General features: G+C 40.0%; 1 protein-coding gene across 7 annotated transcripts in view; it reads left to right on the plus strand.

The window, feature by feature from the left end:
- Positions 1-14,112, plus strand: part of LOC135205827 (zinc finger protein 316-like) — a 216,098-nt gene that overhangs the window by 179,050 nt on the left and 22,936 nt on the right. The window contains exons 6-7 of one of the 7 annotated variants that reach the window (XM_064237039.1): positions 3,149-3,552; positions 3,771-3,898. The exons of 4 other annotated variants lie outside the window; for them this stretch is intronic. In XM_064237039.1, the coding sequence (XP_064093109.1) occupies positions 3,149-3,520 (372 nt within the window). In that variant the 3' untranslated portion in view covers positions 3,521-3,552; positions 3,771-3,898. Of the gene's footprint in view, positions 1-3,148; positions 3,553-3,770; positions 4,575-6,714; positions 7,859-14,112 lie in introns of those variants that run through there. 2 more of the 7 variants (XM_064237036.1, XM_064237051.1) reach the window with 2 other exon arrangements.

Here is a 14,112-nt window from a genome sequence, read left to right on the forward strand (position 1 = left end):
GTCAAAAGAAATTCAAAGCTGTGCTCTGTGAACCTTTCAACTTTCACTCTTTGTTGTCTTACATAGGAATAATTTTGGAAATGTTTTGCTTTGTGCACCTGGATGAGCTGTTCACAGTTCTTGGTAATTTCATGATTTAAGTGATTCAAACTAAAATTAGTTTTATTATAAAAACTTCGTTTTCCTCAATGTACTACTGTAAATTTTATTAAGTATAACTTTTTAGCGATAATTATTTATTTTTCCAAGTAAAGTTTGCTCAGTTTCCTATGTATGTAAGCCTAGCATTGTCAGTTACATTTTTAGTTGTTTTTATTTAGCAAGCTGAATAGTCATTCACTGCAGGGGAGCATTAGGTGTGGTCCTCGAGATCACAGTAATTAAAATTTGTAGCACAGTTTCCTAAACCATCTTGGTCGTGGTTCAGTTCCATGATCAACATTGGTAGTTGGTAGAGCTAGTGTTTGTTTGGTTGAAGAATTTCATTTTTTTTTATTGCATCTTTGAGGTTTTGCTTCTTATGCTTTCTCACTGTTCTTTCTCATGAGATGTAATTAACATTCAGAGAACCTATGCCACTTAGTAGTAGTATATTTAGCTTAGTGGTGGCAGTTATTAGACATAATTTCTGTATCATCTATCAGTGCTGTCAGACAACCCTAAAGTATGGATTATCCAGCCATCCTTCGGACAGAAAGGTTTCTTGTAAACTGTCATGTGAGTATTTGCTAGCCCAACCAATTTTTAAATCACCCAATGTTGTTGAAGGTTGGTCATTACTGTAGTCTGTGCAGAGAGGGAAATGTGTAGTGTACATATTCTGTGCCTATACTAAATTTTAGTTTTCTGATTTATTTTTGTTTATGACGGGAGTTATTTTTGTTTATGAGGGGAGTAACATTTTTGTTTCACTTGTGATTAAAGGCCATGAACCATTATCATCAGTATTATCAGGGACTATAACAACAAAATGAATCACTGTACAGATTCAAGAGTTGTGGGAGTTTCCCTGTTGAATTTAGTGGTGGAAGCAGTACGTATGTCCTTTGATATCTTACTTCTTCCTTGCATTAGGAAGATGCTGCAACTCTGCCAAGGTCACTTTTCACTAGTCATTCATCGCTTGATCTGTCCCTCGCGCTAGAGTACGTACGGCTGAAAAACAGGTTCCGGGCAAAGATGATATTGCAGCACCTCTTGCCATTTCAGTTTTATCAAGATATGGGGAAGGACCCTTTAGATTGGAAATGCTTCAGACTTTTCACAGCTCCCTGCATGCAGAGGGAATATTGAAACTTCCTTGGGTGAACTTGGAAGTTAGGCTGAGGTTTCAAATCCTGCTGTAAAGTGGTCAGAACGGCCATTTTTTTAAAAATAAATATTCAGATATAGATACACTTCTCAAAAAAATTATGGATTGGTAAAGAAAGGTGCTGTCCCAAGGTTTTGTGGCAGAGGAGCACATAGCCTGAGGCTGTGCAGTGTAAGGTAATGTAAGCCAAAGTTAGGGGAAGACACGCCCTGCTTGAACAAAGTGCAAGTGTATTCTGGAAAAGCAATGATAAAGTTAGATTGGATAGGGTAGACAAAACTGAAGCAGCCAAGTGGTATAATGGACAGCTCTACAGCGTTACAGTAGCACAAGACAAGAGAAACTTTAAAATCATGGTGGATACACCTTCCATACTCATATTATACTATATTATAAACTAGTTTGAGACTACTAGGTTCATTCCTGCTCTCAAAGAGTTTTTGTGGAGGATTTGTTATTACATTAATGCCATAATTAAGTTGGACAGCTAAGGTAGAGTAAGTTAAAAGGAACAGATGAATTATAAAATACAGTAGTCAATGCAGCTGGGGCAAAAGGTGTTATGCAAAGACTTAGTACTGTCTACTGTGCACCACACAAGGCACACTGATGTCATTCTGCCTAAGTGAACAGGAGACATTAGCTTATCACATCAATGTTTTAGTGAATTTGTTATCAGTAATCCTTGTTTTCTTACTTTCTTTCTTTGAATAATCAGCAGAAAATCCCTGTGGATAGAGTTAACAGATTACAGTATTGTATAAACCCAAGGGGACTACAAAGGGAAATCAGGCTGCAGAGAGAGACAAGTTATGAAAAGGTGGTGAATAACTAAATGGGGAATGGAAAATAAAGGAGAGACAAATGAATTTATGAGATGTCAGTAGAAATCACAAGAAATCAGTGTAAAGTTATTGATAAGAAATTTTCGCCTGGATTTTGTCAGTATGTGAAGTTTTTTTGCATTATAATTTATGTTGGTGTCATCAATTTTTTGCCCGTTAATATGTACAATATTAGGTCGAGTATAACTGTACTATAAGTCATTCAGAAAGCAAGAACCAATTAATCTTTAAAATTTGGATGTTGCAATGCAATGTGGCAGGTTACTTTTGTTAAATGAAATTTAAGGCTTGATGTAATGTACATAACATATTCAGACTTGGATAAAATTTATGTAAGAAATAATAATGAGAGAAGGGTATTAAATAAACATAAACTCTCTGCACATTAAGAGCAAGAAATGTGAAAGTAAGAACTGTTTACGATAATTTAAAAGGTCCACGTATGGTGAAGACATACGTATACATCTTTTAGGTCTGCCGTATGTCTTTTAAATATTTTGTATAATTGTTTCATAAGAAAGAAACTGCTAGTCATGGATTTCTATATAACTCCTGGTGTTACTTTTTGACTTGTACTTCTCATCAACTCCCTCTGGTATCTTCTTGGTAGTCAAACATTTTTTTAGCTTTACCTGCTTTTATTTTAAATTCTCAATAAAGAGCAAAACCTTTTGGGGGAAATTTTCGATAGTCTAGTGGTGTGATTAATAATAATATGTAATAATAATAATAATGCATCCAAGAAGATTGATAAGAAGATAAGCACCATTATAAACCTTTCAGCCACTTTCATCTACATTAAGCATTGTAAGAACATATAGTAGTTATGGTTAGTGTCATGCTTTTAGTGTTACTTTTAGTCTTGAAAGACATAGTTCATAGTAGTATACGTTTATAAAATGATGTTAAGAATATAATGCAAAATACTTTTCAGTAGTATAAGTAAATATTTGTTTCAGTTGTCAGATCTTGATGTAGTCTTCTTTGGCAGGTGCGAAGTTCTGGCTCAGCAATTCCAAGTCAGCAAGTGCCTCTCCCTCCTCCGTCATCAGTAGATGCAGTTGGGTGTCTACCCTTTTTCAACATACCTCATAACCGTATGAATCAGCGGCGCTCTCCATCGAGTCCATCCAATGCATCCTTACCAGGAATGAGTGCAACCCACAGTTTGCGGCTGTATCCTTGTCCTTTCTGTCTCAAAACTTTCAGTGGAGGTGTAGATTTGGAGCGACATAAAAGGACACACACTGGAGAGAAACCCTTCTCTTGCCAACATTGTTCCTATAGGGCAACACAACTTGGCAATTTAAATAGACACATACTGTCTAAGCATCCCGATGCCAGTCGTGTGACTCAGTCATAAAGAGTAATGTTTTCTGCTGCTACCAATAAAATGTGAGAGCATCATAAGTCTGTCATTATTGGATAAAACTCTTTATTATGTGTTGAGAACTGGAGTATGTAATGTAATGCTTGTGTGGTACATCGCATTTATATTGACCCAGGTAATGCATGCAAATTACATTGCATTTAAAGTTAAATTAAGGTTGTTACAGTTAGTTTTATAGTGATTTTTCAAATCAACTCATATGTACTCTTTCTCCTCATTACAGGTGGGTGTTGGGATACGACCTTCCTCATCTTTTCCACCTTCAGCAGTTCAACCCTATGCCAATAAATATTACCAGTGTCCACTTTGTCCAAAGTCCTACGATTACAAAGTTTCCCTTGACATCCACGTTAGGACGCACACAGGTGACACCCCCTTTGGTTGTCCTCACTGCTCTATAAGACTCAAAGACAGAAGCAATTTAAGAAGACATATAAGGAGGAGACACCCAGAGAAAGTTGTTAATTTTCAAGCAAACTTACCAAATATGTAGTGAGAATTGGTACCACCTACAAGAGTGTTGCAGTTCTTTTGCCACTGGAAAGTCTAATTATGGCCATTACTGTTTGTAGAAACTGTAGGATATCTTGCTGGAGTGTGCAACTAAACAATCAGCTTTTCTCCCATAGTAAAAAACTGGTCAGTATGTAGTAAGAGTAAACTCTGTTGTATTAGGTATTGATTAATGATGGATATGAGTAGGAATGAAAGCAGTAGACAAGTTTTGTATGTTAGGAAAAATACAAATTACTTTAAAAGTATGTCATTTTAGAACGACTGATTAATGTCAGGTTGTCATTTTGTAGTTTAGGGCTTATTCAGGGTAATATAACTCAAAAGTTTTCTTTAAATCATGCTCCGGTTTGAGCTCTAAGGAACCATATTTTATGATACAATTTGTTTCAACCCTTTTTTATATTAGAATTAATATATGTACTATAGCTTGTTTCAGTAATTATTTTTTTTCTGTCCTAGGATGTCTTTTATTTAAAATTGTACATTAGTTTAAAATTACTGGGAGACCATATTTTACCATAGTGTATATATTTTATTCCCTTTTGTTAATGAAATAATGTTTAAAAGCCCATGAACATCAGGTAATAAAATTAGGTACATGTATTACATTGTTGTTTTATTTTTTATCCATTTTGACACTGCAAAAGCCTATTGCTATACAGGCAGTCCCTGGTTATCAGCAGGGTGCTAATAAGCAAAAACCACCATTAACCGAAACTCTGTGATTTATGGCGCTTATGGGGCCTCTGTTAGGCATGTTATGGTGCCATAACTTTATTATCGGCACCTTATTGCGCCGATAACCGAAACTTGGCCTGTTATTGGTGCCATAGATCGCTGATTTTATGGCACTAGACGAGTGCGGTAAAACCAGATTGCTTAACCAAGTCTGGGGACTGCATAACCTTGAATGAAATTTGAATCTCTAGTTATTTAGAAGATTGGCAAGGTCCAACCCACTAGGAGAAATCAAGTGGCTGTTATTGGTGCTATTTCTGTATACATTCTGCTCCACTTCATATACTACTGTATACATAATGTTGACTTGGTTATTAGATGATGTGCTTCTATCTCTGTTTTATTTTGTGTTTGTGTTTCTGGACAAGATTCAACTTACCTATATAGCACTGTGTATTTATTGAAGTCCTTTCAGATTATCAAAGATTTCTAAATGAATTTTCCCTCTCATAGAACCTATACTAAAGCACTTCATGAAGTAAACCAACTAGGAATTTGTATAATAGCAATCCTTCTAGGAGAGTGAGGGCTTCCCCTCAAGTGGGTTTAATCCTTCCGTCCTCACCTCTGTCTGTTTCAGTTGTTACACTAAACTCGACAACTCGTTGCACTCTTGTAGATGGGAGGAACACTGGCTGCCATTTTCCATCTAGCGACATCTGTTGTGTATATCCGATCCGATCCTGGCGTTCTGTCAGTTCCAAGGGATCTGCTTCCATTCCAGGGTTGTTTGGAGGTCAGGTAAGTTCCAGTTTCTGTGATCCAGAAGTCTGAATTCCCAAAGATATTGGTTAGGCTTTGGTATATAGGTGTGTTGAGGGAACCTTGGATGTGATCTTGGACCGTGCAAAGTTGGTCCATGTGACACCTGAGGGAAATTGAGCTCTGGTTTTCATGATCCAGTGATACAGTTCATTGTCTGTTGCAGTGAGCTTGAGTTTGTGACATTAGGTGGTCCAGCAGTTTGCTATTCCTTGACTGATGGACACTTCTTCAAGAAATTACTGGCAAATATCGGTCATCAGTTTGGTTGGATGTACTGGGGTGTACACTATGTCAATATTGTTCTCCATATAGCTAGTTTGCTGCGATGAAATGTAAAAGAACCTTTATTGATGAGACTTCTTAACTTACACAGCAAAAAGAACTACTAATGATGCTGAGGGGAGAAGCCCAGGTAATGAGTAACTCATGGCAATTATTTGGAAAAAAAAAATGATTGCAAGTCTAAAGGTTATGTTAATAATGCGTCACGAGACACTATGCTTGGTCGACGACCAGCTTCCACCTCGTATATGCATGAGTTGCCAGATGCCACAGATTCCTTGCTTTACAATCTTTGATTGTTTTAACTTGTTTCCTGCTGGCACAAGAAGATTATCCTATTGTTAAGACCTCAGGTTTGTCAGCTATGAAAAATACAAATTGATTTAAGATTTGTCATTTTTGACTTGTTTATGGGAGGCAGAATCTTATCAGCTTTGTTTTTTGGGAACATCAACATAACCGTCAATAATAGCTCTTCAAAATGACTCCTGGAAAGACACTGTTTTCATTTGATGTATATAGATAATTGCAAATCATGTGACTTCAATCAGATGCTGAGTTTTGGTTATGTGGAGCCTATCTCTACAAAGAAATTGATAAGTGAAACATGCACCTGAAGACAAGTACTGGCAATAGAATATTTATGTTACACTGAACTACAAGGTAATTAAAAGTTTTACATCTGAAATTCTAGTGACCTACTGCCTTGTTTATATGTTTATCTTTTGTTCATGGCTGATAGTTACTGCTATTTTCTCTAATCAACTAGAAATATTATTGTAAAGTACTGTAGCTGCTTATGTGTTATAAAACTAGGGTAGTTTTATTCTAGAATGTCAGCTACCGACTTTATCTTTTTTTTTTAGGCTGGTGCGTGGCCCACGAGTTGGTCTTCACTGGAAGAAAGGAGTAGCAGCAGCGGGGCTGGTGCCGGAAGTGACGAAGTTCCAGCTGAACCAGGAAAGCTAATTTCATCATCGCCCCTCAAGAACTTCTCTTGTCCTGACTGCCAGAAGTGTTTTATCACCAAATGGGAATTTGAACGCCATCGACGTACCCACACCGGGGAGAAACCTTTCCCGTGTCCATTGTGTCCTTACAGAGCATCTCAGAAAACTTCCCTTCAGATCCATCTTCGCACCCACAGTGGGGAAAAACCTTTTGGATGCCATTTGTGTCCGTACAGAGCCACTCAGAAGATACACTTGCAGAATCATATTCGTACTCACAGCAGCACTTCAACTCTAAAATGATTCTGCTTGAAAACCTAGGCGTTGCCAAAGGAAGTGATGTACTAGTTCTTTGTTCATGAAAATTTGAAGAGCACAGTTTTGCATGTGTTATCGTCATTTACTTTTATAGTCAATGTACGTACATGTTTATTAGTACTACTATCTATTTGTAGGAAAATGCCATTGCGTAAACTGTTTGTGTTGAATCTGCCTTAGTATTTAGCCAAATTTTATCAGGTATTCTTAAAAGATAGAAGGCTATAATAGCCCACCAGTTGATACATGTATAAGAAAGAATATGGAAATGAGTGAAAGATTGTTTTGCATTTGAGTGCATAATGGTGCATTAGTAGAAAACATGCAGTATCTGTAATAGGCTTACATTACAGTATTCTGAAATATGCATATAGAACTCACATCCATAGCCATTACCTTACAGTGTTTTGCTTACTTTAGTGAAATATTATACCCCTTTAAATATGTTTGAAATATTTTGTTTGTATGAGGGTATGCTCACCAAATTCTTCAGTAGTACCCACTTGTGAGAAGAATCATGGAATCAGCAAAAAGTACAATACCAAACATTGCCACACATCTGCTACTTCAGTACTTCAGAATGACTAAAACTCAAAGTAGAGGACAGAATTTAAGCTCTCTCGAGGGTGTGATGACTTCCCACAAGTAGGATAAGTCCCCTCTTCTTGCTTCCTTACTTTAGTTTCAAGCTTCCGTTACAATTAATATAAATGTGTGACCATGTATCATTACTGTAATCTTTTTGTTATCAGCTTCTATGCATATATTTTTATTATGTATTCATATTTGATAATCCCTGTTAGCAAGTCAGAGCAATATTATACATTAAATATTATGTTCTTGTTTAGTTCATCTATGTTACTTAGCCTATATGCCTTGGGGCATCATCTACCGCCAAGTACTAGTACTACTTTCTTTGGTACATACTTAACCCACCTATTCCTAAAACTGAAGGGGAAGCCAAAGTCATCAAGTTAATGTAGTCAGAAACGAGTGCAAGGATGAGACTGAAGGTCTGAAAACCTACAGGTGTAATGAAGGACTGTTCGTATATTTTTCCTTAATGCACTTCAAAAAGGCTGTGCCGAGAAAAGTAAGCATTATTGTAAGAAATGTGATTTGATGATCTAATGAAAAAATGCCATTACTTGACGGGCCACCATCATGGGACCAGTCGGTGAAGTATTAAGGCAAGCAATACTCCAGGCATAAAAGCAGGCTAAGGTGTACATTTAACTTGATAAAATTTTTAAACAAAACTGACATGGCCAGGGCCTTCACCTTAAGCTCTCAAGCTTTATATGAAAGAGAGAGGCCTCTTGGACAGAAGTATTGGCCCTCTTGATCACTACTTTAGCCAGTAGAGTATTATTTTAATTTACTCTGTAATTTATTTACAGAATGACTAAAGAAATGATAGAGGTTTTGTAACTGTAACTGCAGATGTATTTCTTCAATGCTAATTGGGAGTAGGAACGATTCTTTTTCAACCTCTTGAATAATCTGAAAGAAATTAGGCATGAAACATGGTGCCAAGTGTCTAGATGCCCCAGTGGCTGGGATTTCACCATTAGTATTTTTTTGAGGAAAATTATGCAAAAAAATCTATAAAATTTGCAGATAGTATATCAGACTGAGAGCCAGGAGAATTTTAGTGGGAAATCTCATGTAGAAAGTGCTATCAAGTTGGCAAACTTTAGATGAAATTCTAAAAAATAGCCTACGTGTCTCAAAATCTGTTAAATCCTGTTCATTTAGTCCTCGATAACAAAAGTTATTTTGCTTTTCATAGCTTCCTTGATGAAGGGTAAGTTTTAAGTGGAGTACGTATTTTGATTTGAGACTGCTGGAGAAAATGTCCCTTGGTCTTTTAGCAGATAAAAAAATCTTAGTATCCTCCCCTTTCAGTGTACCTAACCTAAACCCCAAGGTGCCTCAGCGGTGTGGTTGGTATGGTATTAGCGTCCCACCTCGGTGGTTGCGGGTTTGATTCTCAGTCATTCCATTGAGGAGTGAGAGATGTGTATTTCTGGTGATAGGAGTTGACTCTCGACGTGGTCCGGAAGTCACGCAAAGCCGTTGGTTCCGTTGCTCAATAACCACTGGTTCCATGCAACGTAAAAGCACCATACAAACAAACAAACAAACCCAAGACACCAAATGGAGGTAAATCACAGTTGCTCATATGCAGAACAAACCTGGGTCTTAACATCAGGATAAATCTTCTGGTGCCAGCAAGACACCAGTAAAAAACAAAAGAATTGTTTATGCGAGGAATTGGCGGCATCTGTCACGGAGATGAAGTAGGGAGAGGCCAGTGACAGCTTCAACCTCGTGACAGTGTGGCGGGATCACAAGCTTAGAAAAAACAAGTAAACTTCCCACAGTTACGTTAATCGTACCAGCTAACAAAATTTCCCACACTCACACTTTCCCCTTTACGTTACCTTTAACCTGCAGGACAATTGGTTCAATGAAATACCAAACACACAAAACACAAACAGGTACTCACCTCTGTCTCCAGATAGGCTAGGCTGTGCTGTCCGCTGGATAGGCTATAGGCTAGCCGTGACACATCCACCGCCGATAACCAACCACACACAAACCAACTGACCAACAAACCCACCACAACTCAACAACCCGACAAACAACTGCTTCCCTATACCCGAACAATCCCTAACAAACTTCCTCCCGAACTCAATCAAACCCAAAAAAACCTTTAACTCCCGCACAGTCCGGGGACGTGGAAACTCCTTTACTTTTTCCACAAACTTTTCACTCTTCCTTACACCACTCGCACTCACCTTATGACCAAGAAATTCCACTTCCCCAGCCAACCACGTACACTTCTCCAGCTTCACTTTCACTCCAACCTCTTCCAACCGTTCTAACACCTTCTCAAGCAGTTCCACAGTCTCACTTGCAATCAAAATGTCACATCTATAAACACAGTCACCTTCCTTCTATCAAAACCAGCCAAAACTACATTCATCGCCCTCTGGAAGGCAGCAGGCGCATTAGCCAATCCAAAACTTAACCTCTTGAATTGATAGTGGCTGCTACCGCTCGAAAAAGCTGTAACATGCCTGCTCCCTTCCTCAAGAGGCATCTGGTAATAGCCCCTTACCAAATCCAATTTTGTGAATACTCTCATCCCATGCATCTCATACACACAATCAGACACCACATTCATCGGGAATCGCTCCTTCACAGTCACTTCATTCACCTTCCTGTAATCCACACACATCCTCAAACTCCCATCTGTCTTGGGACTATGGGACTATGGGACTATTCCAAGCACTCTCGCTCCTCTCGATCACTCCCACTCTCTCAAGTTCCTCACACTGTTCCTCAATCTCTCGGGCAATAGGTGCAGAAAAGTGTCGGGGACACTGATATATGGGGGTATCGTCATTCAAAACTATCTTGAACTATGGAAGCTTAGATCCCCTGAAATCCTCGTCACCCCGACTCAACACACCCCGCCTATCCCACAACATCTGCATCAACCGCTCCCTCTCGTCATCACCAACATTTTCATCCACCTCAATTATTTCTCTCAACTCATCATACTTCCACTCATGCTACCTGTCATCACCCGCCGCACCCTAATATCTTTCATCATCCACATCCACCAACGTATACAACAACGCCATACAATCACCTTCACATATACCCCGCAATCGCTTTTTCCTAACACTCGGCAATGAGGCTACAAAAACCCGAGGATTCTCCATATCCAAAATCCCGTCGTACACATGCACGCTCGCTCTTACCAACTTGTTTGCATCCACACCCTCAACCACATATGCACACTTGTCACCTTTGACAATCCCAAGACTATCGGGCCATGCAACTTTCACACTAACAACTTCTCCAACTTCCCGCGGCACTTTTACACTCTCCTTTGCAACCAATGGCACTCCTTCCATATTTTACTGCTTACCCCTCCATCCCTATCCAAGTACAACTCTCCATGTACATTCCCCTTCCTATGCAACTCAATCATATTCCTGCTCGGATGGACCACCATCCCACACTTCTTCAGGAACCTGTATCCTAACAACATATCATACTTATCACTCATTCCCTCGATCACATAAAAGTCACCTTCATCCATCACTACCCCTTCGATTTCTACATTTTCACGCAACATTCCCACCACAGGCATACCTAAATTTCCTATTCCTCGTACCTCCCCTTTACATTTCCTAATTTCACACTCACTCCGCAACTTGTCACATCCATTCTTAAAAAGAACACTGACACTGCACCCAGTATCAATCAAAGCAACCAAACACACCCGTTTGCACCTCACTTTTACACTCATACATTCATGAGCTCTTCCTCCAAACCCTTTTTCATGCAACAATCCTTCACGCACATGCATCACTCTTACTGACCGCACACCAGAGGACCCACCCAACTGAATCCCCTTTGTACCTAGTTTCTCGAACTCCCAATCTGACTCATCCTCTCGCGCCTACACACACTCGCCACATGACCTTCCATTCCACTGTTCCTTAAACATCCTAGCATAATGCCCATTCTTCCCGCAATTACCGCAAACCTCAGTCACACGAGTACCTCGACATCCACTTGCTATATGCCCTACTTGCCCACACCTGTAACATTTAATATCCCTATCTTTCTTACACTCGCTCACTAAATGCCGTTTGCCCACACCCGAAGCACGCTCCCAACGCCCACCGACATTCATTCTTCCTGTGCCCCTAGCTTTCCACATCTGTAACACTGCTGCTCTCATTCACGACTAATCGACCCTACTCTTCCAACGCTTGCACTCCGATCTCTCTTAGGGCTAACCATACTTACGTTACTGGCTCTAATGCTCCTATCAACCACTCGCACTGCCATTCGCCTTGGCCCTTCCAAAACTGCCTCCCTATAGCTCTTAATCTCTGGTATAACATCAGCCACTTCAGTCCTAACACTAACACTTCTACTCTCTTTCATACACCTATCCAACTCATAATCCTCTACTATTTCCAAAATGTCGTTCCACGACAACCTTTCATTTGTCCATCGCATTTTCTCCTTACGTTTCAGATTTACAAACTCATACACACTCTCAGGCACAGTCGCCAACAACTTCCTCACTAACTCTTTACACTCCTTTATCCCTTCATCCCAAACTTTTTTCTGGCTATGTTTCCAACCTGCACAAATACATCAACAACGACTCACCAACATTCATTCTTACCTCATCAAAACCATGTTTTCTCCTATATCTAACACTACTCTTCATCCTTTTTGCCTGTTCCACAATCCTGGCTTTCACACTCTCATAAGGCACATTCCCCACACTCATCATTACCCCATACATATTCAACAAAAATCCCGTCAAAAAGCTACCCAACTCTCTTGCCCAGACTCTCTTGTTATCCCCATACTTTGCCTCACAATACCTTTCATATTCCTTAAAAAAATCCCCTATGTCCCTACTACCATATTCCTCGTATTGTGCACATCTAGGTATCTCTCTCATATATACAGCCTTTCGTACTTCCCTCTCACTTTTGCTACTAACATTCTGATCCCTCTTAACCTCGTCCGAATACAGCGAATCAACTTCCATACTAACATCCATGCTCCTGATTACGCTCTTCTTACCCTTCTTTCTACCCACCTGTTTCCACTCACCGCTATCCAAATCACTCTCAGCCCTTTCCCCAATGTATTCAGTCCTAGTCTCATCCTGTCTGTCATCCTTACTAGCCTTCTTTCCCTTAGTCGTCTTTTTTTCCTCAGCCCCCTTCTTATTCTTGTCCTCAGGTTTATCCTTATCCTGTCTCTTTCCCTTCTTTCCTTTACCTATCACAAACAAGTCACCTTCGTCAGTCGTAGTTTCATCCACTCGCTTTTCCACTATCTTTACACTTCTGGCCTATCACAAGACCCAGTAGGCCTACCTCCTACAGCTCCCTCTCCCATGAACCCCTTCATCATCTCCTGCACTGCATTCATCATCACTAAGAATTTTTCGTCCATTTTCTCAACCATTCTCTCTTCTGCTCCTTTCACTTCTTCTTTCATTTCCACTTTTGCACTCCTTAGCATTCCTCTCATTTCCTCTAACTCGCTCTTCAGCTCCTCACACTCTACCCTTAACCTCTCATTCTCCACTTCCAATTGTCCTCTTACTTCCCTCTCCAACTTCAACTCCTCCTTCAGCCTCTCCACCTCACTCAATCCTTCCATCCCAAACTTTCTCACCACTCACACACACTGGCCTAGACCAATCGTCCTGCAGCTGCCACACCAGCAGTCCCTGTTCAGGTGCAAAAAAATAATGTGGCAGGATCACAAGCTTAGAAAAAACAAGTAAACTCCCCACAGTTACGTTAATCGTACCAGCTAACAAAATTTCCCACACTTGTACTTTCCCCTTAACCTGCAGGACAATTGGTTTAATGAAATACCAAACACACAAAAAACACAACCAGGTACTCACCTCTGGCTCCAGATAGGCTAGGCTGTGCTGTCCGCTGGATAGGCTATAGGCTAGCCGTGACACATCCACCGCCGATAACCAACCACACACCAACCAACTGAGACCAACAAAACCCACCACAACTCAACTACCCGACAAACAACTGCAGACGGAGAACACCAACAGCCCGAAATAACACGACAACCACATGACTTACAGAAGCACAACAACCCCCCAAAACCAACACTGCCCCAACCACCACTCACAGACACCGAAAATGCACCCCCAACCTCTTCAACTTCACCAAAACCAGACAGACACACGCACAACAACCTTACAACACCAAAATCAATCAAATACCACAAAATCAACTAACAACCAACGGACAAATGCTGCCAAACCAACTCTGCGAATTCACTAACTGCCTTGCTTCTTCCGACCGACTCTCGTAACAGACTTCCACTGACTAGAACAGAGCGCCACAACAGACATGCTTTCGACCACCATTTAACCACTCCCATTCATTCTTCCACCCCAACATC

This window comes from Macrobrachium nipponense, chromosome 24 (genome assembly GCF_015104395.2).
Source record: "Macrobrachium nipponense isolate FS-2020 chromosome 24, ASM1510439v2, whole genome shotgun sequence".
Classification (NCBI taxonomy): domain Eukaryota; kingdom Metazoa; phylum Arthropoda; class Malacostraca; order Decapoda; family Palaemonidae; genus Macrobrachium; species Macrobrachium nipponense.